Genomic DNA, 27892 nt, shown 5'->3' with positions numbered 1-27892 from the left:
TGGAGAAGGTCATCAAGCTGAGAAGGGAATAGAATCAGCTGAGCTCATTCTGAGGAGGTTTCTATTTATAGTTTGTCATCAGAATGTAAGTCCCTCTTCTGTCCCTGCAGAGTGTATTTTAATGCAACATATTAGACATACTGCAGCAATTCAGCGGCCACTTTTGATATGTAGCTCGAGGTGTTTGGTCAAATCTAACATGCAGTGTACACAAGTTCCACACAGAGTCTTTATTTATTCAATGTACATCGATACACAGCTTGACAGAACCATGCAGGTAAGAAAAAATGCCTCTGGGTGAAATATTTTCTTCAGAATGGAAAGCTCCAGGCTAAGTTTCCTTAAAACAATCCTCACTCTAACATCATCTCCATCTGTCTGCTCCATCTGCTAAAACAAATACAGGTGTTTCATGGGAAACGTAGTCCTTAGCGGTACAGAGAGGGATGTTGCAGGTATAACTATGAGGCAAGGATAAGTACAAAAACATATTCTAACACAAACACCAGCTAGACTTCATGATATATGGAAGAGGACAAAAACCAGATCTTTTTAACTCCTTCTGTTACTGATTTATTGATACAGCAGTCAAATAATAAATAATAGTAATTATAATAATAGGATAATGAAAATTCACAGACATGTCATGTGATAACAGGCTGTTGCATTCTCTCCCCCCCAACCCCATCACAACCCCTGCAGTTCCAACAGGTATGAATTTGTTTACATGCAAATGTCACACCATCGTCACTGTGCCATCGCCTCCACCTGCCGTCTCTATACACAGTGGCAGAGCAGCGTGGCGCTCACTAGGACTTCTCATCGCGCTTCTTCTTCTGGAACTTCCTGAACTGGGACTGGATGGCGACCGCCGCCTTCTCGGTCTCAGGGTCTTCCATATCAATGTCAAAGTCCTCCGGGACGTCTGTCTTGGACGCATCTGGAAGGAAAAGGAAATGATCGGTGTGACACACAGCCATATACAAAGACTGGTCTGACTCACATGGCCTTGGACAGCATTGTCCATTCATAGCTTATTAATTGTGACTGGGCAAGGCGCAAAGAGTTTGGACGATGTTGTTTTGTTGGCCTTTCCAAAATCGCAAACACAAGAGCAAAAAGAACGGATTTAACAATGTGATTTTCTGCTCAAATGTAAGCTGCAATTGTTCATGTCCAGCTAACTAGCCAACTACTGTTATTCATAAGGCCAAGAAGCACATCAGAAATTTTACACATCACTGGGAATTAGTTCTCCACTCCGTGACAGTTTTACATTTTCCAAATACTGTTAGTCCTCATCCTAAAAACCGTTTGTCTTGTCATGTTAAAAGTGAAAGCATATGTGAAATTACAAACAAGTTTGTAAGTTAAGCAGCTAAACAGAGTTTTGTTAGAACAAAATAGCAGTCTCATCTCACGTTTTAGCTGTTATATATCTGTATTATGATATATGATATAGTATGTAATGTAAATAAATAAAGAAAAGGCACTTTTAAAACAAGGAAAAGACAGTGGAGAATTTGTAAATATACACTGCACTCATTTGTTGTTACTCTCTGAAAACAAATCTGTCTTAACATCGACACTGTGTGATCATGAGTTTGGAAAACAGTAATATAATGTGGTGTTAGTCAGTAAAATGCCTTGTCCCCGTCCCTCAATATAACTGTGGGCCAGAGGTCCTATGGGGGAGCCTGAACATTTGTTTGACAGGTCAAAGGCCAAAGCATGAATTGATCTCCAGTTCTTAATCCTCTTTGGAGCTCAGCCGACACTGGTCAAGAGGACACGACTGTAATCCCAGTAAAAACTGATACAAGCTGGTTTCAGCGAGCATTAGGAAGAATTAGAGTATTTTATCTCCTGCTCAATGAAGGACTAAAGAAGAGAAGGATGCTGAACCTAAGGGAATTTACTCATAAACTGACTGTTTCACCTGTACCTGGACATTCCTGTGGTTATATTGTGACTTGGCCTGGCTTTAAACAGGAAATGTATAATGCACAGTGTACACCTGCAGAAATACTTTGTATTTTAAATATGAAAAACATACATTTTGAATTAATGCATGCAACATATAAATATGTGAAACATGTTTTTTACAGAATGAAGGATGTGCGCTTTATCATTATTATCATTATTACTGCATTATTTCTATGATGTAGGTGAATACAAACAAAATAAATTTCTAATGCCGTAAGAAACACTAAATCTCTTATAAATGAAAAAAGAACAGCAATTCCTGGCAAATGGGCCCAGAAAAACAGACCAACCAGTTGTGTTGTACTGATATTAGTGTTTTATTGATTTAAAATGTGTTTCGTGCTGTTAGTTCTTCTCTGTGGCACAGGACCGTGCTGCTAAAAGGAGAGCAACAGAGCCGTAGGCTATAATGAAAGCAGGGATATTCAGGACTTTGAGACGTTACGACAAGCTAACATTTACCCAAGCAAGTTTCACTGTGGCTCTTACGTCTGTCTGTGACAGCTTATGTCACCAGGAATAACAATCAGGAGACGCGTGGCTCTCCGGTTCAGTGAAAATTGTTTGTTTATACACTGTCCTTACATTAGCAGTCCCTGCTTACCCATTTATCAGTCTACAGTGATAAGAATTAAACTTAATTATTGTTAGCTTGTTAGCTGTTTTAACCTTTTTATTTTTCAGGATAACAAATTGTTTCTCTTCAAAGCTCGGCACGGGGGTTATTCCACTTATTCCAAGCGTGGATTGATCTGCTTGAGTTTAATCAGTAGAGGTAACTGCTGAGAAACAACATGACAGACAGCAAGCGAGAGAAAGAAAGGGGGGTGGGGAAGAGAAGAGGGGAGAAGAGTACTGAAGGCAGAAAAGCACAGAGGCGACTCATGTATTGACTGTGCAGCTAATCCTCGGGTTCCCTCGGGGCTGAGCTTGAGTACCTCTGTCTTGCCGTTCAAGGAGGAAACACTAACTGCTGTGTCAAGCCGAGCTCTGAATCCTGCATTAATTGATATTGAATTTTCCAACGCTCTAATGCCTGCTGTTTTCATCCCGGCAGCATTAGTTATTGAGCTGTGCCCTCCGCCGTGTCAACACCAGACATGTTCATAATCTTTGTACTACAAGCTGGTGACATGTGTTTTTAAAGATATCTAGATTGTCAGAGTGAAGGCACCAGCAGGATCTGACCTGGTGCTGCCTTCAAGTGCAGGACAGAATACTGTAATTGTGATGACATCCATCGTTTTAGTCAGAGGTGCTTGTGTCAAGAAATTGACCATTTAAAGCAAATGGCGACACAGCTTAAGGTTCAGTATGCTTCAATCAAAGTGCTCATCAGATTGACAAAGCAATGTTGGAAACCTTTGAGTGACCTTTTTCCTAATGCAGGTGTGACTTCAGTGCTGCACAATGCCTGCACACAACGCTGCTGTGTGCTTTGTGCATATGGCTGGCATTGGCACGAATGAAAAACAACTTTACCTGCTTTATTTTCAAAATAAGTCAAAATAAGTTATTAACCGTTGGATGAGGGGTGCATGGACAGATTATGAGACAGCGGGCCCCTGCGCACGGATTTGTGAATGACCCCCCCACCTCCCCTTTTATACCCAGATTAAAAGAGAGTAATTTTAGTCATTGTCTCTTTGCTGAACTTTTGTGTCTTCTTGTAGTTTTATGATTGACTTTCACAATGTAAGAGTCACTTCAAACAGACGGCCACCCTGAAACCATGGGGCCCCTGGCCTGTTCCCATTAGGTCTGTTCAGATTTAAAAGTCCGCAGCTAAAAAACCAGTTTGGTTTTTAATTGTTTTTTTTTTTGTTTTTTTTTTTGATACATCAACATGGAGTTACAAAAGAAAGCATACAAGAGACTGACCAACCACGAAGTCCAGACCTTACTGAGCAGTTGGCATTTAAAGGTTCGTACGAGCATTTACTCTCTGTGTATCAGTACAAAGCCATCCATTTCAGTTCTAAATTATGGCTGTACTTTTGTAACCAGCCAAGTCCAGTTTGATATTTTAGGGAATTCACATGCATTTATCTAAAAGAACCACATCATCATCTTGACAAAGGCTTTGAGTCTTGAGGGCAGGTTTTCATCAATTTTTATAAGACAGGAGTCGGTGGATGAATGTGACAATGATGGATTACTCTGCTCAGTTTAAGGATTCATCTCCTCCTCGACACACACAACGGATTATCAAACCTATTACCTCTGGCACCACTTTCAGTGTCTCTGTCTGCACCTAATGGGAATGTAATATCTGCTGTCAGAGTGACATTCTGGATCATCTTGACCGTGCTTTTAGTGAGGGGGATAAAAAATGTATTTATTTATTTGCTGGTATTGAAGCCTACATGGTGCGAGGTCTGAGGCTCAATAGATTTATTTTCTTAAGACATGACTTTACTGCATGTTGCCAACTTTATCTATAGTTTAGATGGAGTAGATTCATAAGTGACATGATAAGGCCATCCTTGCTTGGCTGTCTTTGAAAATGTCTTTAAAAGCTGCAGTGAAGCCCAGTGAAAGCTGGAACGTCTTATTGATTTTACTGCTTAAAACCAGTTGAGCCATGAGAGGGATTTGTGGAAGCAGAGGACGAGACGCTTTAAAGAAGGACTTTTAGACCTTGAGACAAGAGAGACAGATCATGGAAAGTAAGTGTATTAAAGTGTTTTACACAGTGTGTAGACAACTGTGTGAGTGTGTGTGTAATGTATTTGTAACAAAAATCTCTGTAGCTTCACACTCCTCTTAGAGACCCAAAGTCAGCACCGTGTTTCTGCCTCCTTCAGAAATATAAAAAGAAAGCAATCATTAGAAAGCAATTAGTTTAGTAGGCTGCAATGTAATTATATTTGTTGGAAATAAGACCTTGAATGTCAGGGGTGACAGTGAAACAACTGACAGCTCATGTTAGAGTCTGACAGCTTGTTATTGGATACCTGCAGAAAAGGAAAGGCTCTAAAATGGTGAAATATAAAACTGCCTCCAACACTGAAAGAATCGGCAGATTTTTAAGTGAGGCAATTAATATGAACTTTGACGATAACTATATTAATTATCAATGTAAAAAGCACAATATCACAGCTGATCAAAAGTGATGATTTGTTGCTTTACTTACTTTGATATCATGATAAATTGGCTTCCTGTGTTTGCATTTTTGACCGTTTATCCCACAAGGAGAAATTTAAAACATCACTTTGGTCCCTGCTGATGCTATGTTCAATATTTAATTAACTAAAGAATTACCATTTACAGCAACATTATTAGTTTCAATGTGACAATGAAAATAGTTATTAGTTGCAGCCTGAATTACTTTTCACGCTATAATAAAATGGAGATGCTTTATATTGCATTTATTACATTTACATTGTGTTTCATTTACAAGAAAGTTTTGTTTTTAATTATTTCACCCCGGGGAGGTTTTGAGAACTTTAGATTGCCTGATTTCTTTTCTTTTTTTTTTACACTTGCAAATGCAGCTCTCCGAATGAAATTGCAATCTGTTGTTTGGACTCATAGGTCAGCAAACATTATGCTTTTCATCTGTGTTAAGATGCTTAATGTTTCCACACTGACTATATGAAAATACAAACACTACAGACATAATTCAAAACCATCAGTATTTTTAAGCGGTGAATGTGACTGAAATTTCAAGTAAACAATTACACTAAGTGGATCCCACTTTGAAAGACATGACCTGCGTTACACGGGAAGAGCAGTGCCTGCAGTGGTCGACTCTCTGCAAATGAATCTCTGCTCAAAAAAAAGGGACAAAACAAGCATCTTATACATCATGGACTGACCTCTGAGTTTAATACCTTAGATGTGTGCAGGAAAAAGGGCCATTTAATCTTTACTGAGGTAAATACAAAGGAGGTAACTTACAGGATTATCTTATTTTATTTTAATTCCCATCTACTTTGTGATGTTCATGATATACCTCTCATAAAGCAACTTCAGCTGCGCAGGGTTCAACCTTGTTTTTTTTTTTTTTTATTTATTAGTGTTTTGCAAGTATCTGACTTGCCTAAATGTTCATGTTTCGCACAAGCACCAGCAAAGCCCTGGAGGAGGGGCTGCCAGCAGCCCTCTTCGTCAACCAAGATGCTGACGGCTCTTGTTTTGCACTCCAGCGACATCTTTCGGAAAACTCGACGAGCCTTTGAAAAATGAAAAAATCCACCTTGCTTTCAAACTTGCAGCAAACTGTGCAATACAAAGTTTGAGTTTTGCCCACATCCTCTGATGCCACCCAACTAAGCTCCTGCCTCCAGGATAATTGAACTGCTCGCTTGTGCTTCAGCTAATAATCTTTGTATTTACCTGTCACCATTTTCTTATGAATGCCCAATTGGCACTGCAGATGTGCAAATCTCAACAGAAATGGGAAGGCAGAGAGATAACTCATTTCTTAGCTACTTCTATCATCAGCTCTGGGAAAAAAACAATGTGTTTAATTCTTTCCTATTAGTTGCTAGATTTACTAGCCCTACATGGCATTTTACGTGCCCTGGGCAATCAGGTAATCCTTATTGTTGAGCCCTGCTATATTACAGATATTTCAGCAAGTACGTGCTGCTACTCCAGTGGCCATAACATCTAAGAATAAGACATCCACCTTTCAAAGCTGAAGGATTTGGACTGGAGGCATCTTGCATGTTTTCAAAAGATATACTGTAAGAGAGTTCGACTGTGTGTAAGCTGATGTGTGGAGGAATGTGTGTATATGCATATTGTGCCTGCTGGTGTTTGTGTGCCTACAATTGAAAGACAGTGTGTGAAAGTCAAGTAAATATCAGTGACCCCTGAGGCCTTGAAACACGAGAGGGGCAGCAAAGCGTGAGAGAGACCACAAAGATCAATACACAAATACACATGAAGGACTGGTTCTCTATTGATTGCTACTGTATGCTTGAATTTTCAGTGTGTCAACCCCTATTTTGCCTTGGGGAGGAAGCGTCTGTGTAACCTACTTGGACGCGGTCGCACATTTGAGGAATAAAAAACAAAAAAAGAAAAAACGTGGGACGTTCAAAGAAATCTGTGGTTTCAGCAGCTCTTCCTAGCACTGAATGCTTCTGAAACAGTAAAATGTTGTGAATTTACTAACAATATTTGACAGAATAAGACAAATTCATTATGTCTATAATTGAGTACAGTAAAGCTAATTAAAAAGTGTATAGAAAATGGGTCGTCTTCACTTTGAGAGCTTGTCGCAAGCTAATTATAAAAGGATGACTTTGATCTCTAAGGTGAGCCAATTTGAAATTACGCCTGTGCCTGTTTGAAACGAGGGGGGAGGTGCTGTTGGCGTAGCAGTTTCCACATAGTTCTTTAACAATGCTCCTCAAGCTCAACACTTACATAAAGAAATGGAGCAGTTTCCATCTGTGAGGTCCTGCATGAATAAGCAGATGATTATTTCACATATGATAGCATTATAGTACCAAAGGATTACCACGTGTTACCCTTTAATGTTCCTGTCAGTGGGGTCTGTTTGTACAGTATGATGTAAAGCTGTAGTAAGCCTGCGCTGCCACAGCTGTTGTACTGACAGGGACAGTCTGTGTTGCTCTTGGACTCATAGGGTCAGTGAACATATGGAGCATATGGCTCAGATACATGACATCTGGACTCCAACCATGTCCACCAATGTCACAGAAGACAACTAAAAGACTTTTTAAGGGACAAAGGCCTGTGAGGGTGTTTGAAAGCACATGAACTCACATAAAGCATGGAAGTACAGTTGATGTTTCTTCTATTTTCATTTTGGGCTAATTTCCACTTTTATTCAACCACATTTTAGAGAAAAATATTGTACGTAACTACATTCATTAGTTTGTAGATGGCAATTTTACATTCAAAAACATCCGTAGCTGCATTGTGCATTGTTAAAACTACTCAACAGTATATACCATACATTTTGTAATAAAAGACAATATTCAAATAATGGCCTCTCAAAACAAAGGCCAGCTGCTCATAAAGGGCAGGTAAGAAACATTGAGAAGAATTACCTGTAAAGCTCACATGGTAAATTCAACATAATGTACACGGGCGATAATTGGACATGATTAATCAACAGTTTTTTGTCAAAAATTTGATCAATCACATAAAATTTAATCAATCTACTATCAAATGCTCAGCATGTAATCTGTTAATATAGTTAATATATAGACCCCTACGTCTTTATATGGTTCATATGATATGCATGCTGTGCAGCATGTTGCTGTGGGAATAAAGCTTTGATTGAGGTAAATAAAAACTCATTTGGTATTCTTTGGTATAAGCAACATTTTTCTGATTGATTGTTAATCTTACCAATGATTGATTATGGAAAGTGCTTACAATTTCCAATCTTTCCATATTTCTACATTTCCAACTCCATTAAAACATCAACAAAGTCGTTCCATACTCACCAATCTGCTGCTACGGGTTTCTATTTTTATCACAAATAAAATTTTTAACTCACACATTTATTCATTCACATTCACAGCTGCTTTGACGCTACTCTTCTTTGAGTGCTGTTAAGTAACTGTAAATAAAACTCAACAGTTACTTAATTTTTTAAATTAAAAGCCTCCACACAATGGCAGGGATTTGACCTGCTGGAAACCTTTTAGTGTGAGGAACGTGCAGGAGGTGTTGAGTTTCACTGATGGTGGCTTAACAGAGCTCAAACTATGACTACTAAAAATGAATGCGACAGTAAATAATCACATCACAGTGGACAAAGACATCATCCTTCAATCTAACCCTACTGTGGTATTGCTACATATATATTAAAGAAAAGGATTTAAATAAAGAATAATCTATCAACATCAGCACCGAATGCTGCCTGACTTAAGATCTCCAGTACACTTTGCATTTTGTGTCTTAAAGAAAAACAACATGAGGCAGCAGAGCGGAAAAAGTTTGATTCGATTGTGTCCGCTTGATAAACGTTCAATCTGTTGCTGTTATCTTTACAACAAACACTTCCATCCTCCGGCCTCACTGTCCCTGTTGTTATCAGGTAAACAGCCTCTGCGGCATCACTGAGGTGCGTCACAGTTGCATGTACCCGTGCAGTTGAAAATGAGTCCCAGTGAATGTGAATACATCTCTCTGTGGCTGTCCTTGAGCCTGTGAGAGGTTGTCTCTAAAGACCACTGTGTGCTGGGGGTATGCAGAGTGGGCGAGAGTCAATAGCAGTGTCCTTCCCTCCCTCCTCATCCACTCCCTCCCAAACTCTTTCTACACTGAGAGGCACGCTTCAGACGCGCTGGGAAAGCAGTTTTTCCAGGCATCAAATTAATTGTCAAGGTCAGACAACAAAGGAGTGCTTTGTGTGTGTGTGTGTGTGTCTGTGTGTGTGTGTGTGTGTACTGCAGGCTGTGTACCTTCCTTCGCTTTCTCTTCTTATTAAGTGAATAGAAAAGGTAGACCTGAATCCTACAGGCAGTGAAAAATTAGCCTCCTGCAACACAGCATCTCAACTTAGCCTCTGCTTTACATAATCTGGAACCCATTAATTGCTGTTGGTGAATAATGTTGCTCAACGGTGACTCTGTTTAATGGGGCAATTTATTTTTTTCAAACAGGGTCAGTGGCTGCATGTTCCTGTTTTAAAGCTTCCTTCAATCACGAATAATGTGGGATTTTACTTTAGAAACATCTTCATCTCTGTTAGACTGCATAAGAATATTTGTCACTCTTGGGTTTTCTTTGGACTGTGAAAGAAATTAAAAAGCGAAAACAGATTATTTGAGATTGAATTTCCCCTCTTTATTACATTTTTGCACTCTAATATTTCCAGTGTCACAGCAGCCTGTCTGCACACAACAACAACATGACAATGGGAGGGTCAGCCATGACTCTTTTGACCATCTCAGATTGAGAATGCGTGAAGTTTGTGAAGGTGCAGCGCTAACACTGATCCCCCGAGGATCTATAGGCTAAAAGTGGAATACAGTTACACCACCATGTAGGTTGTTCGCTTATACGTTCAAGGTTGTACGCTGAGTATATTTTGTATTTGGCTGTTATGATAAATCATTAGCTGTTTAAAACATAAAACACAGTAGGACAGTGGTCTTTGTTTCTAGTCATCATACTGTAGAGCTGAAAACAAAAACAGTTCAATCTTTTCACGCTGCTGTGAATCTGATCAAATTGACTTGAAAAATTAATTAAGAATCTGTCTGATGAAGAGATGCACTTGGCCCTGTGAGGTTTTGTTTTGGTGTCATTATGGTCCTTTATTTGTAAAAGCAAAAAGGAAGGACAGGTGTGAAAGAAATCATGCATTCAGTTTACAAAATTAGTTTTTCACTGGGCTGGTCGGTCAGACAGCTGTCTCTCACTGGCTGATGTCATTTCAGCATACTGACTATTATAAACTGACTGGAGCTGACTGGGTCTCACAGAGCTGGATGTACTACAAAACACTGGGCAACAGAAGATACACTAACATATATTAAGATGCATGACATGACCACTAGTCATAGTTATTATAGTAATTTTTTTCTTTACTGTTAACAAACATTAAATAAATGTTTATATATCCTTAATAAACCATTTATTAAGCAATTGTAAAGTTTTATAAGCATCAGTTGCAACTTTATAATGGGAATTCACTTAATGTTAAAGTATGCACAGCACAGTATTAAGTAACCATTTATAAACATATATGATTATAAACATCAATTGTAACTTTACAATAACCATCCGGTTAATGTTTGTAGACAACATGTTCAAATACAGCAGCTTGGCCCTACTTTTCAAACTATGACGCTGTATGTACCCATCTAGCATCAGTTTTCCACGTGTGGGGATGTGTCATCAGTTAACAATAATTAATATGCAATGCCCACATAGACATTAAAAATAAAGCCACAAAAACTATTTGGGTATATTTAGGAAAAGATCATGCTTTGGGTTAAAATAATTATGTTTATGTACATAACATAATGTGTACATAAGGTACATACATGTATTATAATCACCAGATGCAATAATACATATAATTAATTAATTAATAATTATAATACATATAATAGCCATTATGATGGTTATTCTAAAGTGTTAGTGACAAGAGCCACGTACCTGACAGCCGAGGATCTAGCTAAAAAATGAACTGAAATACCATTTTACAACCTATGTAAAATGTGTGATGTGACTAAGCTCTTTAAAAACAAAATAATTTACTTTAGTTAAAAAAAAAAAAATGTGCACATAAAAGAATCATACATACAAGATATATTTGATCATTAGACATTCAAACCTGTTGGTTTGCAGAAGATTTTAATGCATTACTCTACTGATTAGATCCTGATTCCATAAAGCATTATGTATACATTTACTGAATAAATTAAAGAGCACACTATTTTCTAAAACAGCTCATTCTTCTTGCTTCCATCTCAAACTGTGATGCGATGCTGAGTCAGGGCAACACGCCAAATCACTGCCATGATTTAGAGGAGGTGAAAGCAGGGAAGATATTAGTTTTCTCGTTGAAGCCTTTATTTGCTTTGCTGTGATAGGTTTAATGACAGAAGGCTCAGCAATAAACATGATTTGTAATGCACTCGGTGCACGGAGCTGAACTTTATTTCCCCGAGGACGGAACTGATACAGGAGGTCCGTCTCTCCGTCTAGGGAGGCAATCATCAGGGAGCTGGATTTACAGAAGCTGATGGTCATTTCAGCTTTGTCTCCTGTTGTCTGTATTATTTTACCCAGCTGAGTCAGGACATTAAGCTGAGAGCAATACTCAGCCTTGTCAAGATATTTATGAGAAAACTGTTAAGCGGCACAGGAGCTGCATTGTGCATTGTTAAAACTACTCAACAGTATATACCATACATTTTGTAATAAAAGACAATATTCAAATAATGGCCTCTCAAAACAAAGGCCAGCTGCTCATAAAGGGCAGGTAAGAAACATTGAGAAGAATTACCTGTAAAGCTCACATGGTAAATTCAACATAATGTACATGGGCGATAACTGGACATGATTAATCAACAGTTTTTTGTCAAAAATTTGATCAATCACATAAAATTTAATCAATCTACTATCAAATGCTCAGCATGTAATCTGTTAATATAGTTAATATATAGACCCCTACGTCTTTATATGGTTCATATGATATGCATGCTGTGCAGCATGTTGCTGTGGGAATAAAGCTTTGATTGAGGTAAATAAAAACTCATTTGGTATTCTTTGGTATAAGCAACATTTTTCTGATTGATTGTTAATCTTACCAATGATTGATTATGGAAAGTGCTTACAATTTCCAATCTTTCCACATTTCTACATTTCCAACTCCATTAAAACATCAACAAAGTCGTTCCATACTCACCAATCTGCTGTGTGACACCTGACTATTAGCAGAGCTGATTTGCTGTCAAGCAGGACACATGCTAAAAATTCTTACACTGCATTTAAAGGTGGCAAAATTACACAAATTAAAGTACACAAATTATATGCTTAAATTAAAGTAACGATGCTTGGGAAAGTAGAGAAAAATTTAGAAATACTGATTCAAAATCAGTTAAAACTTAAAACATGCAGTCTCTGAAATGTGCTCAAAAAACAAAAGTAAAAAGTAGTAAAAAGCCTGTTTTGAAACTGTGACGAGAAAGTGTAGATATTTTTGTTAAATTGTAGGGATTAAAAAGAAAAAAGAAAATTAAATCCTCAAATAAAAATAAAAATACCTGAAATCTCTACTGTACTTGAGTACAGTAGTAGTATCTGTACTTCGTTACTTCCCTGATATGATTGCACTGTACTTTATTTTTGTGAGTCAATACTGACGAACAATAAAAAGCAGATTTGTAAAGCTCACATAGTGATGACTCACACATGATAGTGATGAAGAAAATGGATTTTTTTAAAAAAGACAAACTAATTCAAACGATTGTTAGGAAATGTTCTCCATGTCATGTAAAAGATAACATGACACCCTCTTGTCAGAGTGTGATGAGATCTAATGGACAGAAAGCCCAGAGGTCAGGTTTTTTCTCTGTGCGTGTGTGTGTAGACTCTGATGCCTGCCACCGTTCAGACCCTGTTACTGTCAGTCATGTGAAATGTACCTTTTAAAGCTCATCTCAGGTACACAGGACCACACATACTGTAAACTGTTGCCCACTGACTCTCCCTATCATCTCTTCAATCATTCTCTGTCTCTGACTTTTGCACCATTTTAGAAAAATGGTGTAAAAAATCCACTTTTAATATAGTTCTTTTAGGGTTGATGCAAATGCCCTGAAAATAAAACTAATGATGTAAATCTTTATCTGTTTACCTTGTCCTCCAGATGTCTTGTTGTTGCCAGCAGCTGCTCCAGATCCTTGTCTCTGCAACAACAGAACAAAAAACATGAATAAGATGGACATTTCTTTTCACAGCACATTTCCTTCAAACAGATATCCACCAGACTGCAGCACAACCAGATATGATTTCCCACAATCCTGTCATCATATCAAAATGAGATGAACATGCACCACTGCTCTGTGCCCTTTGCTAATTAAGCCTCGTCCTCATGATTGTTCTGACATCTACTGGGGGCTTCACTGCCACCTAATCTGCTAGCACGCTCTCCGACAGCCTCCGCTCTGGAGCTTTTTAGCCAGTGGGGTCCCCATGTTCTGACCACGTGAGCCTGGCAGAGGAGACCCTGCAGGCTTAGGGCCCTGTCACAGTAAAAAGACCCTTAAGACAATATACAGTATGACCACAAGAGAAACAACGCCCCAGGTGTCGCTTTTTACTACAGCTTGGCACTGTGATATAACAGAGGTCAGAAAAACACCAACATGAAGCAAAGCAAATGACCTAATTCCCACTGCATTTATGTTTTATTGTGCTTATTCTGAAGGTGACAAAAGTGAGAGTTATGCAAGCTGTCAAATAGCTGTGTATTTCCATAAAACATGTACTTCAATGGAGGGTAAACTTTATGAAAAAACACCCTACTGGATTTTATTCCATTTATTACATGGCTACTTACTAAAATAAAATCAATGATTTGTCATACGAATTTGATTAAAAAATGACTTTATTGCTTCTGGTAAATCCTGATTCTATGATCAGAACTGTGTCCATAGTAATGGTAAAATGCTGTAGTTGGTGCTTCCCAAGTCTCCCCCTTTTTGGAACTGGATAAGTTTTGTGTTATGCTTGTATTTGTTGATAAGAACATTCTGATGGAATGGATGAAGATGGCTGAAAGACGTTGCTAGGGTACGCTTAAAAACAACATATATAGTCTTATCTTATGCAAACCTTAGCAAAAGGCTAGCTACTTAGCTAATATTTACCTCTGTAGAAAATACTAACTAGTTAGCTTATCTACATTAATCATGAGCTTGCTAGTTACATCTGATAGCTAATGTTAGCAAAACAGTGGCTAACTAGCTATTTAATCTATATGAATCAATAGCTAGCAAGTTATCTAGCATTTGGCTACCATTACATTATAGCTAACCTATCTATAGGTACGCTGGCAACATCTTTTAATCATCTTAAAAATTTGGTTTTGTTTTCAACGTAGGTGAGCCTAGCACATAGCATATCTAAGTACAGGAAAGGAGAAAGTTGGTTGAGGTTCTGCGGGGTAGGTTACCACGCTCGCTCAACTGTTATCAAAGCACAGAGCAAAAAGGGGTGGGACTTAGGAAGGGTCGATTGACCAAAAAGAACTGAGTATTGAAAGCAGTTTAATAAAAACATGCATTTATTTTCTGCAACTGTGAGAATTCATGATTAGACATTACTGGTTCTTCTTGACCACATGTAATAATCACATTCTCACATGTATTTAATTTCACTCCGCATCACAAGATACATAGGTGTACAAAAAACAAACAGGCATACTGATGGATATAAATGTCAAAAGCATCTAAGGTAAAAAATAACCTAAAATTTCTCCTGCACAGCCTGCGACTCTCACGAGGTAGCTGATATAACATAATCATTATTCTTACACACTAATGCAGCAACATTTATCTAAATGTCAACTTTCATCATCCTTTAGCAATTTGCTTGCCACACTTATTACCTCTGTATTCCAAACCCACTCACTTTCCTCTTATTAAACTGCAAATAGGCACTGATCTCCAGAGAAATAACACATTCTGGCTGTGTTAATGCAGAGTATGTCTCCTCCATTTTTTATGACGTGGCGTGCGAGTTTGTCAATGTGCACTCAAAAATAGAGCAAACACAAGGGAGCTCATAGAGTTTCACCTAAAAAAGAGATAACCATAGTCTTTAAGACATTTGCAGAGAGAAATAATTGGTCGTTTATGTGTTTTTAATGCTTAGAGATATATTTAAAAGCACTATAAACGATGTAATATGTTGAAGTTAAATCCCTCTATCTCTACATAGAGGTCTGCAGAGTTCAGGCAGGTGCCGACAGCATTAGAGGCATGAAAAGGGTAAAGCAGATATCGGGCTAAAGAGGAGCAGAGGAGTGACACCCCATCATAATGAGCAGATTAGGCAAAGCTATTCTTAGAGCCATATTATAGTTCTGCTTTTAATATGCAGCAGAGTAAAAGAGAGAGAGAGGGGGCATCACAGCGAATGATAAAGGAGCTAGAGGAAGTAAGTATGGCAAAGAAAAGGAGCAAGGATGGATTGAGGAAAGGAAGTAAGGAAGAAGGTCTGTGCTGAGATGTTACATCATAAGCGTCTTATTAATCACACAGTATTAAGGTGGCACTGGGGAGACATTTTTGGAGAATCATTTTCTGCTGAAAAGATCCACTTAAATGCTGCACTTTATTAGTTTTCGGCTCACTGCGCACGATGCACTCAGTATATTTAGTGAAAGATTATCCAGAATTCAATGACTATGGATGTGAACTTTCTAATATATAAAGCACGGTTTAGCATGTCTTCTTTGATGGATTAAAGTCTTGGTTTCTTTTTTCTACTTTCTCGCAAGTAAGACAAGAAGAGAACACTCAGTAAATTAGAGTTGTAACAATTAAACAGTTTGGCTTCCACACCTCTAAAATCATGAATTAACATGTCACATTTGTTTAAGTCAATCACGAATCAAACTGCAAAAATTAGTTGTTTTACAGGGGGAACTTATGTGGTTTGTGCTAAACTAAGCTTACTAACACTTGGCTTTAGCTCCATGCATTCTGTACTTGAGTTGATTTTGAACACATAATTTAAAAGGTGTTTCTGCACTTGTTTCAAGAAAATAACATTTAAGGGCTCGTTTATAGACATTTAAGATTTGATCAAATGGAGATTTGCTGCAGACCATTCACCATAGTGTTTAGTGCTAATGTATGCTAAAAACCTGATAAGCATCAAATGATCCTCTTGTTTGCTGCTCCCCCATATCAGCACATGCTAATTAATTCAGCATTAGCTATCCCTGTTATAATTGATGTCCCTAGGCTTGTGTTTGCGACCGCCTTGGTGGCCCATTTATCTTCACAGCCACGACCAAAGAGCAGGTAGGATTCAGTGGAGAAAATAAGTGTAAAACTCCAAACTTCAACAATCTGTCACTGCCACAAACCTCACAAAGACTTTCACTATGTACATAAATTTGAAAGGGGGAATGCTCCCCTATAGAAACTCCCAGAAACTGTTCAAACCAGATAGTGAGTTAAAATTGATAACATTCATAATATTTTTTGTCATGGTGATTTACGCCCGAACCGCACACAATGGTAGAGGAGGCTAAAAGCTTGAGAGTCGACGCACAGTCAGTGTGTGTCAATTTGAAGATGGTGGTGTTTGTGCAGGAAAAAAAGTCTATTATATGAAATTATTGCATAAATTACACTGTCACTCCCCTTATCATCAATTTTCAGAGCTTGTTGCCAGCTGGCAGACAAGTTGTCAGCTTGTGTTTTCATATGCACAGCTTGGGTGGGAGCTGTGATGATAGGATGTGTTTTTTTTCTGTACTGAAGAGGAGGAGGATGGGGAGGGGAGAGCAGGATCAATACCTCCCTCTGCAGTTAAGATGTACTTATACGAACATTGGCATTGGGAAGATAAATGACCAGAATCAACTCACTGACTGCCTCCTCTGGGGTGGAAAAAAAGAAAAGAAAATGGGGGGAGATGGAGAGTTAGTACTGCAGAAGTTAGGTTTCCAGTCATTTGCAGTCAAATAAGTTTCTGGAGCCTGGGAGTGACCAAAAACCAAATTATCAGACCTTGAAATGCTTATCTGCTTTCTTGCAGAGAGTTAAATGAAACGATCGATATCTCTCTCATGTCTGCTCATTATTTACTGTATAAAGAAATAGCCCGGTGACAGTTGGTTTAGTTTAGAATAAAGACTGGAAAAAGGGGAAAACAGCTAGCCTGCCTCTGTCTTAAGGTTAAAAAGCAAATTGTTAGGTGTTTAATCCATAACAAGACAGACCAGTAAAAAGAATTTTGTAAAACCTTTGTTTTGTACAGCTAAACAAAGTTAATATAACATGTAACTAAAGATAAAGAAATATTTGAACTAGTGTCATTCACGTTAATTTGAATGCTGTGCCATCCAGGCTGATTTGTCCCAATCAGACATTACCTTATACGAACATTAACTATAAGAGTCTGACTCACTGGATTAGGACTATGAGTATAAGCCTGCCATTGGCTGCCTGTTTCAGTTTATGTGCATCTTCAAAGTCTCCTGTTGTTCTGGAGACAACAACAACCTCTGCAAGCAACTTACATGTTAGAAATGGCAAATTAGTACCTGGATCGCTAATGGCACAAACATAACAAAGCTAGAAGGAGTCACATTGTCTTTTACAGTGATTTAGACATTGTAATGCCGGTCTAAACCCTCTGAGGTGCAAATGTTGCACCAGTGTTACACTGTTTTGCAGCATCCTGGGCTTTGACGATTGTGATTGGTTTAGAATACAATATACAATATGTTTTTTTTCCCATACAGCAGAACAATCACATGTAGAGCCAGACCTTTCTCCAGCACTCAGGTGGGTCTAGCAGACTGCACAGAGCACACAAAGGGGAGTGTGTCTGTGTTTCTGTGCCAGGTAAATACCCCTTTACAGGTGCTGGTAGGTAAACTTTTTTTTTAACCTTTGGACCAAGTCGTGATAGCATTTTTCAGTCTTTCTGCTAAGCTAAGCTCTCTATCACCTGGTTTTATCTTTTTTATTAAATAAACAGATTTGAGAATGGCCTCAATCTTCTTCCTCTCAGCAAGAAAGCAAATATTACTTTGATACATGGCAACTCTTGAGCATGAACAGACACAAAGACTGACAAAATTACAGGAGATAAAATAGGTTTTATTTTGTATATTTCCAATGACACTTGGACTGGGGAGCTCAAATGTAATATTTCCTATATTTTATGTCGTGTAAAGGTTTATTTTTCTCTCCATATTGTTCTTATTGGGGCTTGAGGAGATCTGGGTGTATTTTTTGCAAAGCATTTTGTAAAACCGGTGAAGGAGAAGTGCTATATAAATAAAATGTGTTATTGTTGTATTGTATTTCAATCAAGCATTTCATATGGAATGATTTTTTATTCCATCTTGAACAAATTCAGGGGGAAAACACCGAGGAGTTGGCACGGGTAACAAAACAGATCAAGGAAATGGTTTCATTTAGGTAGCGTGTATCTGGCAGCCTCCCGGGGGATTTAGCTCCAGCTACTTTCACCGCAACCTTTTCACAGCTATTCCCTCGCTCGTTCAAAGGTTTCCCATTTGGTCATGTCAGAAGGGTTTCCATGCTTTAATAGCTGAGGAGTCAAGAAGGCATCGTTCTATGTGTCCTCTTTTCTGAGCTTCTCTTTCTGCATTATTAATCCAATGCTTTCAATGAATTTCAAACAGCGTGTGCTGTGCTTTGATGCTGTGGAGAGGGATGGGTGGTGGTGGTGGAGCTGAAGCATCCTTGCAAGCTCAGAGCACAACACAACCGTGCCTTTCGGGAGGAAATGTCTAATTTGAGGCTGTCTTTGATGCAATTCTGAATTTTGTTTAAAAAAAAAAAAGACTTGTGTGAGATATGTGCGTACAACCCTGCAGTTTATGTTTACCTGTCAGGCTAATCAGAAATATACCAGCTTTTTCTTTTCATTTGTCTGTCAGGAAAAAATCCAAAGTGAAACCTGACTTATCACGTTGCTTTGCGGCGTTTAACATTACAGTCACACCGCGGAGCTCTCTTCCGGCCCCCCTGCAGCTCAAAACAAATATCAGAGCCAGATAAGAGCACAGTTTTGTTCTTCCCTGTTACTAATCCCAGTTCAAAGAGAAGAGCTGAGCCTCTCCATCAGCCTCTTGTAATGGCCATGAAATGAACTGGTGCCTGCACTGGAGTTACATTACAGTAGCTGCTCCTTCACAACACGCTAATGTGGCTCCTAGAAACCAGCACCAACAGAATGAGACCGAGCAGTCGGTCGGTCCACACCGTGCTGCAAACAAAACTGCCCTCAAGCTCCACTGGTTGAGTTACTCTTGTTTTCTTTTGGAGATATAATGTTGATGTAACATTTCAGCACTGTTGCAAAAAGATTAATATTGTATTACATGGAGAGACCAACCGCAAAGGCTATATGGTTGCAATTGTAGCTCTTGCATCATTAAACATTCCCATAAGCCTATAGGAAGATCCAAAGGCATAAAAAAAACAGCTTGTTCAGTTTTCTTCATGTTTGGATTCTTGCAACCGTATGAGCTATTTTATGTCTGATTCATATACACATATTTGTATTTATTCTTTTGTTCACAAAGTCATACATAAATATATTAACTAAAGCTTTCATCCTAGTTAATAGTTTAAGCGATCATATGGATGGAACTAGGGCAGTTACGATATCAGATTTTTATTACATGATTATTAAGGCTAAAAAATTTGATTGTGATATTAAAATTAGACAAAAACAACACAGTAAAATTCATGTTTAACTTTTAAATTGCACATTTTGTCTGTTTTTTGGCAAATGAATTACACTCAACATTGGTGTAAGAATGTGGAGCAAGAGTCTATAAATGTACACAAACATTCAAAGAGTGCAATGGATAGTAGAAAGGTATGTGTGCGTGTATGTCATATGTGTTTTATTAAGTTTATTTCAATAATTCATTTTTTAAATATCACTGTTATCATCAAAAGTGGTGTATCATAGCAAAGCTGGTTGGAACTAACAATTATTTTGCTAATTAATTTGTTTGCTGATTCTTTATTCAATTAATCTACTAATTGTTTGGTCTATAAAATGTCAGAAAACTGGAAAAATGTTTTCTGATGCCCAAAATAATGTCATTAATTTAGCTCAACTAACACTCCAAAACCTAAGTTTGAATTTAATAAGAAAAGTGGCAAATTCTTTTTCAGAAAAATACTTAGAAGCACAAACTTAGTGTTATTAAAACTAAAACCTTTAACTCCAGTTCAGTAGAAACATTAAACACACAATGTGTACGTTCTGCCACCAGGGGTTTCTATCACATTTAAAAAAACACTAACAAAAGACATGGTTTGATGACATCTGAACTAGTGTGGGATCATGGGAGTTGTTTTGTTCATTGTTAAACAATCACAACTGATTAAAATCTGTCTCACATGACTCAGGTAGAAATCATGCTCATGAACAAAGTAATATTTACGTTTTATTCATTTTATGTTTACTTATGTTCTGCAGCTTACTTACTCACTCTAATAGGAAACACACTGTTATCTTCAATAAATAATGAATTTCTTTGACAATTGTTGGAAACATTTGGGATAATCTAACTAAAAAACTCAACAACATATATAACATAAGTCGTAATAACGTTTTTGGTCATTTAATGCAGAAAAGTTACATATTACACCTTTAAAGCACCATAAAAGAAGGCCTAAAGTACTGTTTGTTAGGTTAATAACTTAATGATCTTCTCTTGGCCGTTCTGTCTGTCAGTAATCATTTAATTGGGAATGTAACATATTGGATGTTAAGACCGAGCTGACAATGATGCTTAAATTCAATAGTGAGGGGAGCTCAAATGCAAAAAGCTAACATTATTGATTTAGGCATCGACGTAAAGACTCAGTATACCCTGTTCAGCTTATGGATTCTGTGTTGAAGAATCATCTGCCCATATATTGAACACCTCTGCAGCTTGCTTGAAATGTTTTCATAAAAAATGGTTGTAAAGTTTTATCCCTCCACGGTTAAAAGCTCTATGGCCAACAAAATTAGAGTTATGAGGTTTTAACATGACAGCAGTGCTCTATGGCACCATTAAAATCCTTTGAATCTTTCCTCTGAGATAACAGCACTGTAGGTGGAAGCTTGGTCATGATAATCACGATGTTAAACTCAGAACAGGCTCTGCGGGGTTTAACAGGTTATGGCTTAAATACAAGACGTGGCTCGAGGTCATTTTGTTTATGGCGAGCGTGCTCAGCTCACTGCAGGGGTGATGAGAAACTATAACACTCCCGAGGGCGGCGCAGAGAGGAGGAACCATTACGGCTGAGCGGCTCTGGGGCCGAGCCAAGTGTAAATTGCAATAACAGCAGCTCGATGAGTGAGATTACTGAGGGGGGAAAGGGGCTATCCTCACTCTGCAGATAAACGTGCACTCGAAACCCCCCCCCCCACACACACACACACACACACTGGTGAACAAATCGGCACACCTGTGGACACATCAGGACCTACACGCTGTGAGAAGGAGAAGCAAGGAGAAGAGAAACCAATCAAGCAGAGGCAGAAAAACAGTAATTACATGACGTTGACAAGGGAGATAGAGAGCAGAGAGATACATATTGTGCCTCTCATTAATCATTAACAGTCTCACGGGGACACAAGGTCAACAAACAGTGTTTTGATGTGTGTGTTTTTGTGTGCCTTTAGGTGGAATACACACAAAAACACACAAACACACACACACACACACACACACACACAAACAGCAGAGCTACTGTAGCATACTGCCTGCAAACTCCACAGTGGCTTCATCAGAATCTGTGCCTCCAGGCTTTCAATTAGGATACTTCAAGGGGAAAACATAAACACACACACACACACATATAGATGAAAATGCAGGCATACACATACACAGAGACAGACACACACACACAGAGGGCGAGTCAAGCAGAATAACAGAAGATTCACTGTGCATATACTGTAAGCGCATTTGCAAGTCAGAGAAATGTAAATATGTTTTTATCTCTGATTGGGCATACATCGGGGGACGGAGAGGGGAGAGGGTGAGGAGGAGGTTTTCAGACAGAATCCTTTAAAACATCCGTCTCCTTTCACTCTGCTGAGCGTAAGCCTTTATTTCCCTCACTCCGAGCCAAACCCAGTTATCTGCCCTGCAGAAGAGGATGCTGGAGGCAAGCTGCCTCTTTGCACCCGACGCCTGTGTGATTTTTTTTAAACTCGTTTTTTAGTTTGTGTTTGGTAAGTATGAGTGAAAATGACATGCACTAAACTCCCAGTGTCTGGACCATTTCTGTTCCAGTGGATGTCAAGATGAATATGCACTGTAGCCCAAAAATCAAGGATGAGCTCTAAAATTTAATCTTCATGTTGCTACGCCTTAATAAAGAAGATCCACGAGGACATAGAGCTTTATAGTAGTCTCTTTATTCAACAGCATATACTATTGCAAACCTGCTATTTTCAAAGATTAAAAAAAAAAAATCAAACACCAACATCTCTTAATATCACTAATTAACATGTTATATCTTGATTTTAACTCTGTACAAACACCAAAGTGAAAATTACAAGTTGTTTGAGGTTTTACGTGCTTCCTGGTGTCTAGTTTCCTGGTAAACTCACACTGATGACACTTTGCATACAGATTAAATAGATGAAATACACTGTGTCAATTAGCGAGCTACCCACACTTTGTTGTGACTGCACAGATTTGTCCACATAGCTACTAGACACCAATCAACTTTAACATTTCCATCTTTAAGAGGTGCTGGTGGGCATATTATGATACATCCCTGCTTTTAGTCTTTATGCTAAACTGTCTGCTGGTATAACATAAGAAAGACCATATAGTCCCATGCAATAAACCCTTTGAGGAATTTGCCTTAAAATTACAATATCACCATGTTGATAAAATGATTTGGTTACACTGAAACATATTAATACTTTGATGAAACAGAGTGACATGGAGGGATACATGAGGGGGTAATGATGCCAGTTTCCAGTGACAACAGTGACATGTTTGCATCATTCATGGCAGTATGTAACTCTACTGCTGCCGCCTCTCTGATGTTCAGCGTATGGTGGACGCTGCTCTGCTGAAAGCCTGCACAGTAAAACACTGTTTCCCTTTTGATCGTCTAACCTCTCTCTCCTGCTGCCTCTTCAGCTCTTCAGAAATCAGCCTGCTCATCCTCACTGTGCAGGCAGTGGGAGTGGGGCACGAGTGTCTGTGCGTGCTCTTTACTACGAGTGTTTGTGTGTGTGTGTGTGTGTGTGTGTGTGTGTGTGTGTGTGTGTGTGTGAGTGAGTGTGTGCTACAGACCACTCATCTGTACGAGCTCCACTGGCAGTTACATAAACCATACTGTCATACAGGCTACAGGGCATACTGAAACTCTGCCAAATCAGTGCTGGGTCAATAACTCCCAACTGCAGATTTTTTGGATTTTCTTTCCTTTGTTGGGCAGCCAGTACACATCTGGTTGAAAGTGAGGAGGAAGTGGGTGGGTTTGTGCTGTTGAAGTGCAGCACATAGGTCAGTAATTACCATGAAACATAATTACTGACTTTTCCTGGGACCTTTTTTCCTCTGAAAAGACAGACTGTAGTTTGACCACAGTAATTAGAACATAAAGAAAGGCACGAATTAAGGTTGAAACGTATCTAAACTGACAGTCAAGATATGCGCCTGGCACTTAAGCCTAAATCCACTTCTGCAGCCTCTGGCACTGAGACAATGGCACACAATTCACACCTTCATTTAGTAAGATTTTTTTAATTCAAATATTTGATGACATTTGTTACGCTTTCCACAGTCTGTTCAGGAAATACACTTACTTTGGGTTTTAATGGAAATGATGACATTTTTCAACACAAGTTCTCCTGTTAAGGGGATAATTCAGATTATTTGAAGTGGAGTTGTGTGAAGTACTTGTCCATAGTCGGTACATACAGTAGATACCATCGTCATGCTTCTAGTTAATGGGAGCACAAGCACAGAAGCTAAGCAATGAACTGCTATGGACGGGGTCAGCAACAAAAGGTATTTTAGCCACTTAGAAAAGGTACATCTTTAAAAAAAAAAATCTGTATCAGTTTAAGTGTAAATTATATTTAAAATATTTTCAGTGCTTTACTTTGCCTTCAATTAGTTTTTTTTTCTGATAGGAAACCACAGTTTTATAAGCTAAACATTGCTCTCTCCAAACCAACCAAACCCCATTGGTAAAATCAGCAATTTTATCTTGCGGAAGATGGGAGTGATCAGTCTACCAGTGCCTCAGTCTGTTAGTTTGTTTGGATTATTCAAGTGTTTTGAAGGGATATTTTGGATTCACAAGTCGCACAATAATACAAACAAACTAACAGATCAAGGCAGCAGTAAACCAGCAAGTCCCATGTGCTGTGAGGTAAAATTACTGATTTCCTCTATGGAGTTTGGTTGGTTTGGAGGGAGCAATATTGGGCTTATATAATGGTGGTTTCACATCAGAAAAGGCTGTCCAATGGCAAATAAAACTGGTGGAAATATTCTAAATATAGTGTACACTTAAACTGATTGTATTTTTTTAGGTGGACCTATTTTTTAAGCAACTTAAATACCTTATTTTGCTGATCCTGTCCAAAACAGTACATTGCTTAGGTACCTGCTAATGACCCTTTCTACTTCTCCTAACTTGGGTCATGTCAACTGCCCTCTGCTGTAGTTAATTCACTGACTATTGATAAGTTCCTCATATAAAAAAAAAAAAACTAAAAAAATCCAAACTATCCCTTTAATCCCCATGCTGAGCGTAGGTGTGGGAATGACACTGAGATGACGGTAGGTCGGTATCTTTGTATGTATGAGTCAAGTGTGGAGATGGTTTTCCTCCTCAGCGGGGCCTTGGGGGCAGGTGGAGTGAGTGGAGCAGGGGGAGAGGAAGAGATGCTGAGAACGCTGAGATGCTTGTCATAAACATCAGCTGTTTGACTGTGACTGGCAACGCTGGGACCTTGGCACGGTCTGCCTGGCGAACCGCAAGGCACAGAAACCCAGCTGCACACGTCCCATTTCCTCCGTGGCAGCCAGGGCTCCTGAGGTGACTCTCTGCTAAAGTGAACAGTTGTCTGGCCCCCGATTTTGAAGATGATCTCCTCCTCACAGAAACGCTTAACATTAACTGTATTTTTGCTGCAACTTTACCGTAACCGCTGTTGAGCCACCTCCACACGATGCACACGCCTGTCAGTGTGTGAGACACGCATTCAGTTTTTGTTTTTTTTTTTGGCTTCCTTTGTATTTTTCTGAGGTTCAGGCTGAGGAGGGCTTTTGGTAAAATCATGAGTCTAAGCAAAAAGCAGGCCAGCTGTCATGCAACCAAGGAGCTGTCCCCAGAGAAGCTGTGATCAAACTGCTCACACTGACTCACTAATGTCATTCTTTTTTTTTTTTTCGGGGGTGGGGGGGTATTCGCAATGCAGCAGTACAAGTCATAACTCACAAAATGTGGCCAAGAAGTACTAATGCCTTCATGCCCCAGAAAAGCCTGAAATCACAAAACTACAAACGACCTCTAGAATAAAAAAAAATCATTTGTTTTCATCTTAATACAATGCCGGTGCTGTGGTAAGAAAATGCTTTGATTCACAGGAATTTCCTCAGAGAAAAGCGATGAAGGAAGCAGCGACAGAAGGAAGGGAAGGGGGGGGGGGGGGGGACACATTACAGCTCCTCTTCAAATTATTCTTTCAAACTCTCGTCTGTTACACAACTTAATGAGCCTTGAAATTGGCAAGATTACATTTTTTGGCGTTTCTTTCATTAGTGTGGGTGTCGCCGATCTCTGGGGATTGGTTTCCTCACTTTGGGATTGTACGGCGCGCTCCCACGCCGGGCGCTGCACTGATGAAAGGAGGAACTAACTAAGCAGCAAGCCAGTAAATAGATGAGGGAGTTCCCTGTGATCAGCTGGGGCTTTGGTTCAATCAGCCAGCTGATTTACAGAAGCTGTGCAGCGGGTTAAAGTACTGCTCTCTGCTATAGGTTTAATCATGCGGAGAGAGCAAGAATCTGATTTTCACTTAAATCACAATAACAACAATCTGCCAATGAAGTGAGACAGCAACACTCATTTGCACAGCGGGTTCCTTTGGTTCAATAATGTGAGGTGAACTCATTTCACTTGATTTAAAGGAACAATCCAACATTCTGGGAAAGAACCTAGGAGTTAGATGAGAAGCAGCAGGTTGGCAGCTGTTAGCTTAGAAAAAACAGCGGAAACAGGGTGAACAGCTAAACTGACTCTGTCCAAACTAAATTTACCAACCAGCACCTCTAAAAGCTTTAATTAACATGTTCTTAATATATTGTTTGTTTGATTAGAAGAAGTTATTGCTTTTCCACTATTACAACAATCACCAGCTCTGGTTTGGTCAAAGTAAATCCTTAATTCACCTCGATATGTGAAAATATTCTGGCTCTGTAGGCTACTGTGAAGCTGAATTAGAGTCTGTGCCTGAGCAGCGGCTCTTGCTCTTTCTTTGGAGGCACATTATTCAATTAGAAAAATAAAATGACAGAAATTGCCCCGAAAAGATTGGCCCACAAAACAACGATGGACTCAATCCAATCGCCGATAGCCAATACATTCAGCCAACTACTATCTCTATCATTTTCTAGTTTTCCTTGTTTTGATTAGACAAACTGACGTGGTTGAGTCCAGTAAGACTCATCATGGTGTCCTGGATTTGAATATAGGCCTGTTTGTTGTCTGTTGCACATATCTTGAATATCTGTGCTGCTTCAGAAAGTCTTGGTTCATATTCCTCATGAAAAATCTGAATTAATTTGGAAATCTGAATTAGTTGTCAGATGGCCGTTTCCTGCAGCTTCTTGGCTTAACTCTGTTGCATGGGACATCGAAACGTCGCTATTCGTAGCAGATGAGAAAAAATTAGAAAAATCAATATTGTGACTCCCAAAAGCTTCTTAGTTTGTTAATCTGTAATAACCGATTCATAAGCATGGCTTGCATAATGCGATGATTGATGTTTTGGCTTCAGTCACTTCGTCTGGCTCAGCAACACTGACCATTTTGGGCACGAGAGCTCAGACCCAGAGAGACTGGCTTGTTTAGAGGCAGGCCAGCTTGTTGGCGATCGACTCTGTTGCTCCCATCCATTGCCAAGTGCCCATCAGCTGCGAGGGGGGTCCACGTGACACAGAGAGCGCTCGCTACGCACCCAGGCGACCCAGATAGCGCTCCAGTCTGCTTTTGTGGGCCAAGCAGCAGGAGAGTAGCTTTGCAAATGAACTTAAAAGAGCAAGGTGTTCAAATTAAGACCCTAATTATGAGGAATGATGAATCTGTCCTCTGCTTGCGCTGAGCCCACCAGAGACTGTCGGATAGAAACATCTCACAGAAAAACTTCCCAGGGAGGAGATAGCCAGGTATTTGATGTGGTAATAATGTGGAGAATCAAGATTCACTCATAGTTTGTAGTACTATTCAACTAATAGAGTGTCTCTCCATGCCCAGAGGATTCGTAAACACATCACAAATATCTTAGTAATTACAATCAAAGTGGAGTGCTGGATGAAAATGAAGGGGGAGGAATTGGGAAAATAATTTAATTTGTTCATTTGTTTCTTTCTGGGGTTATTTTAAGCCTTGGCAGCTTGCAGAGTCCAAGAGTTCCCTGCCACACTCAATGGACATTAAGAATTTAAAAAAGCAGAAGTAGGCCA

General features: G+C 39.0%; 1 protein-coding gene across 1 annotated transcript in view; it reads right to left on the bottom strand.

Moving 5' to 3' along the window:
* Positions 1-215: 215 nt before the first annotated feature.
* Positions 216-27892, bottom strand: part of pcp4b (Purkinje cell protein 4b) — a 38610-nt gene continuing 10933 nt past the window's right edge. Inside the window, exons 2-3 of the mRNA XM_084716379.1 lie at positions 13295-13346; positions 216-940 (exon numbers count right to left, since the gene is read on the bottom strand). Of these exons, the coding sequence (XP_084572505.1) occupies positions 810-940; positions 13295-13346 (183 nt within the window). The 3' untranslated portion in view covers positions 216-809. The remainder of the gene's footprint in view (positions 941-13294; positions 13347-27892) is intronic.

Source organism: Lutjanus erythropterus, chromosome 4 (genome assembly GCF_056507025.1).
Source record: "Lutjanus erythropterus isolate fLutEry1 chromosome 4, fLutEry1.hap2, whole genome shotgun sequence".
NCBI lineage: Eukaryota > Metazoa > Chordata > Actinopteri > Lutjaniformes > Lutjanidae > Lutjanus > Lutjanus erythropterus.
This window is presented reverse-complemented; position numbering and strand designations above follow the sequence as displayed.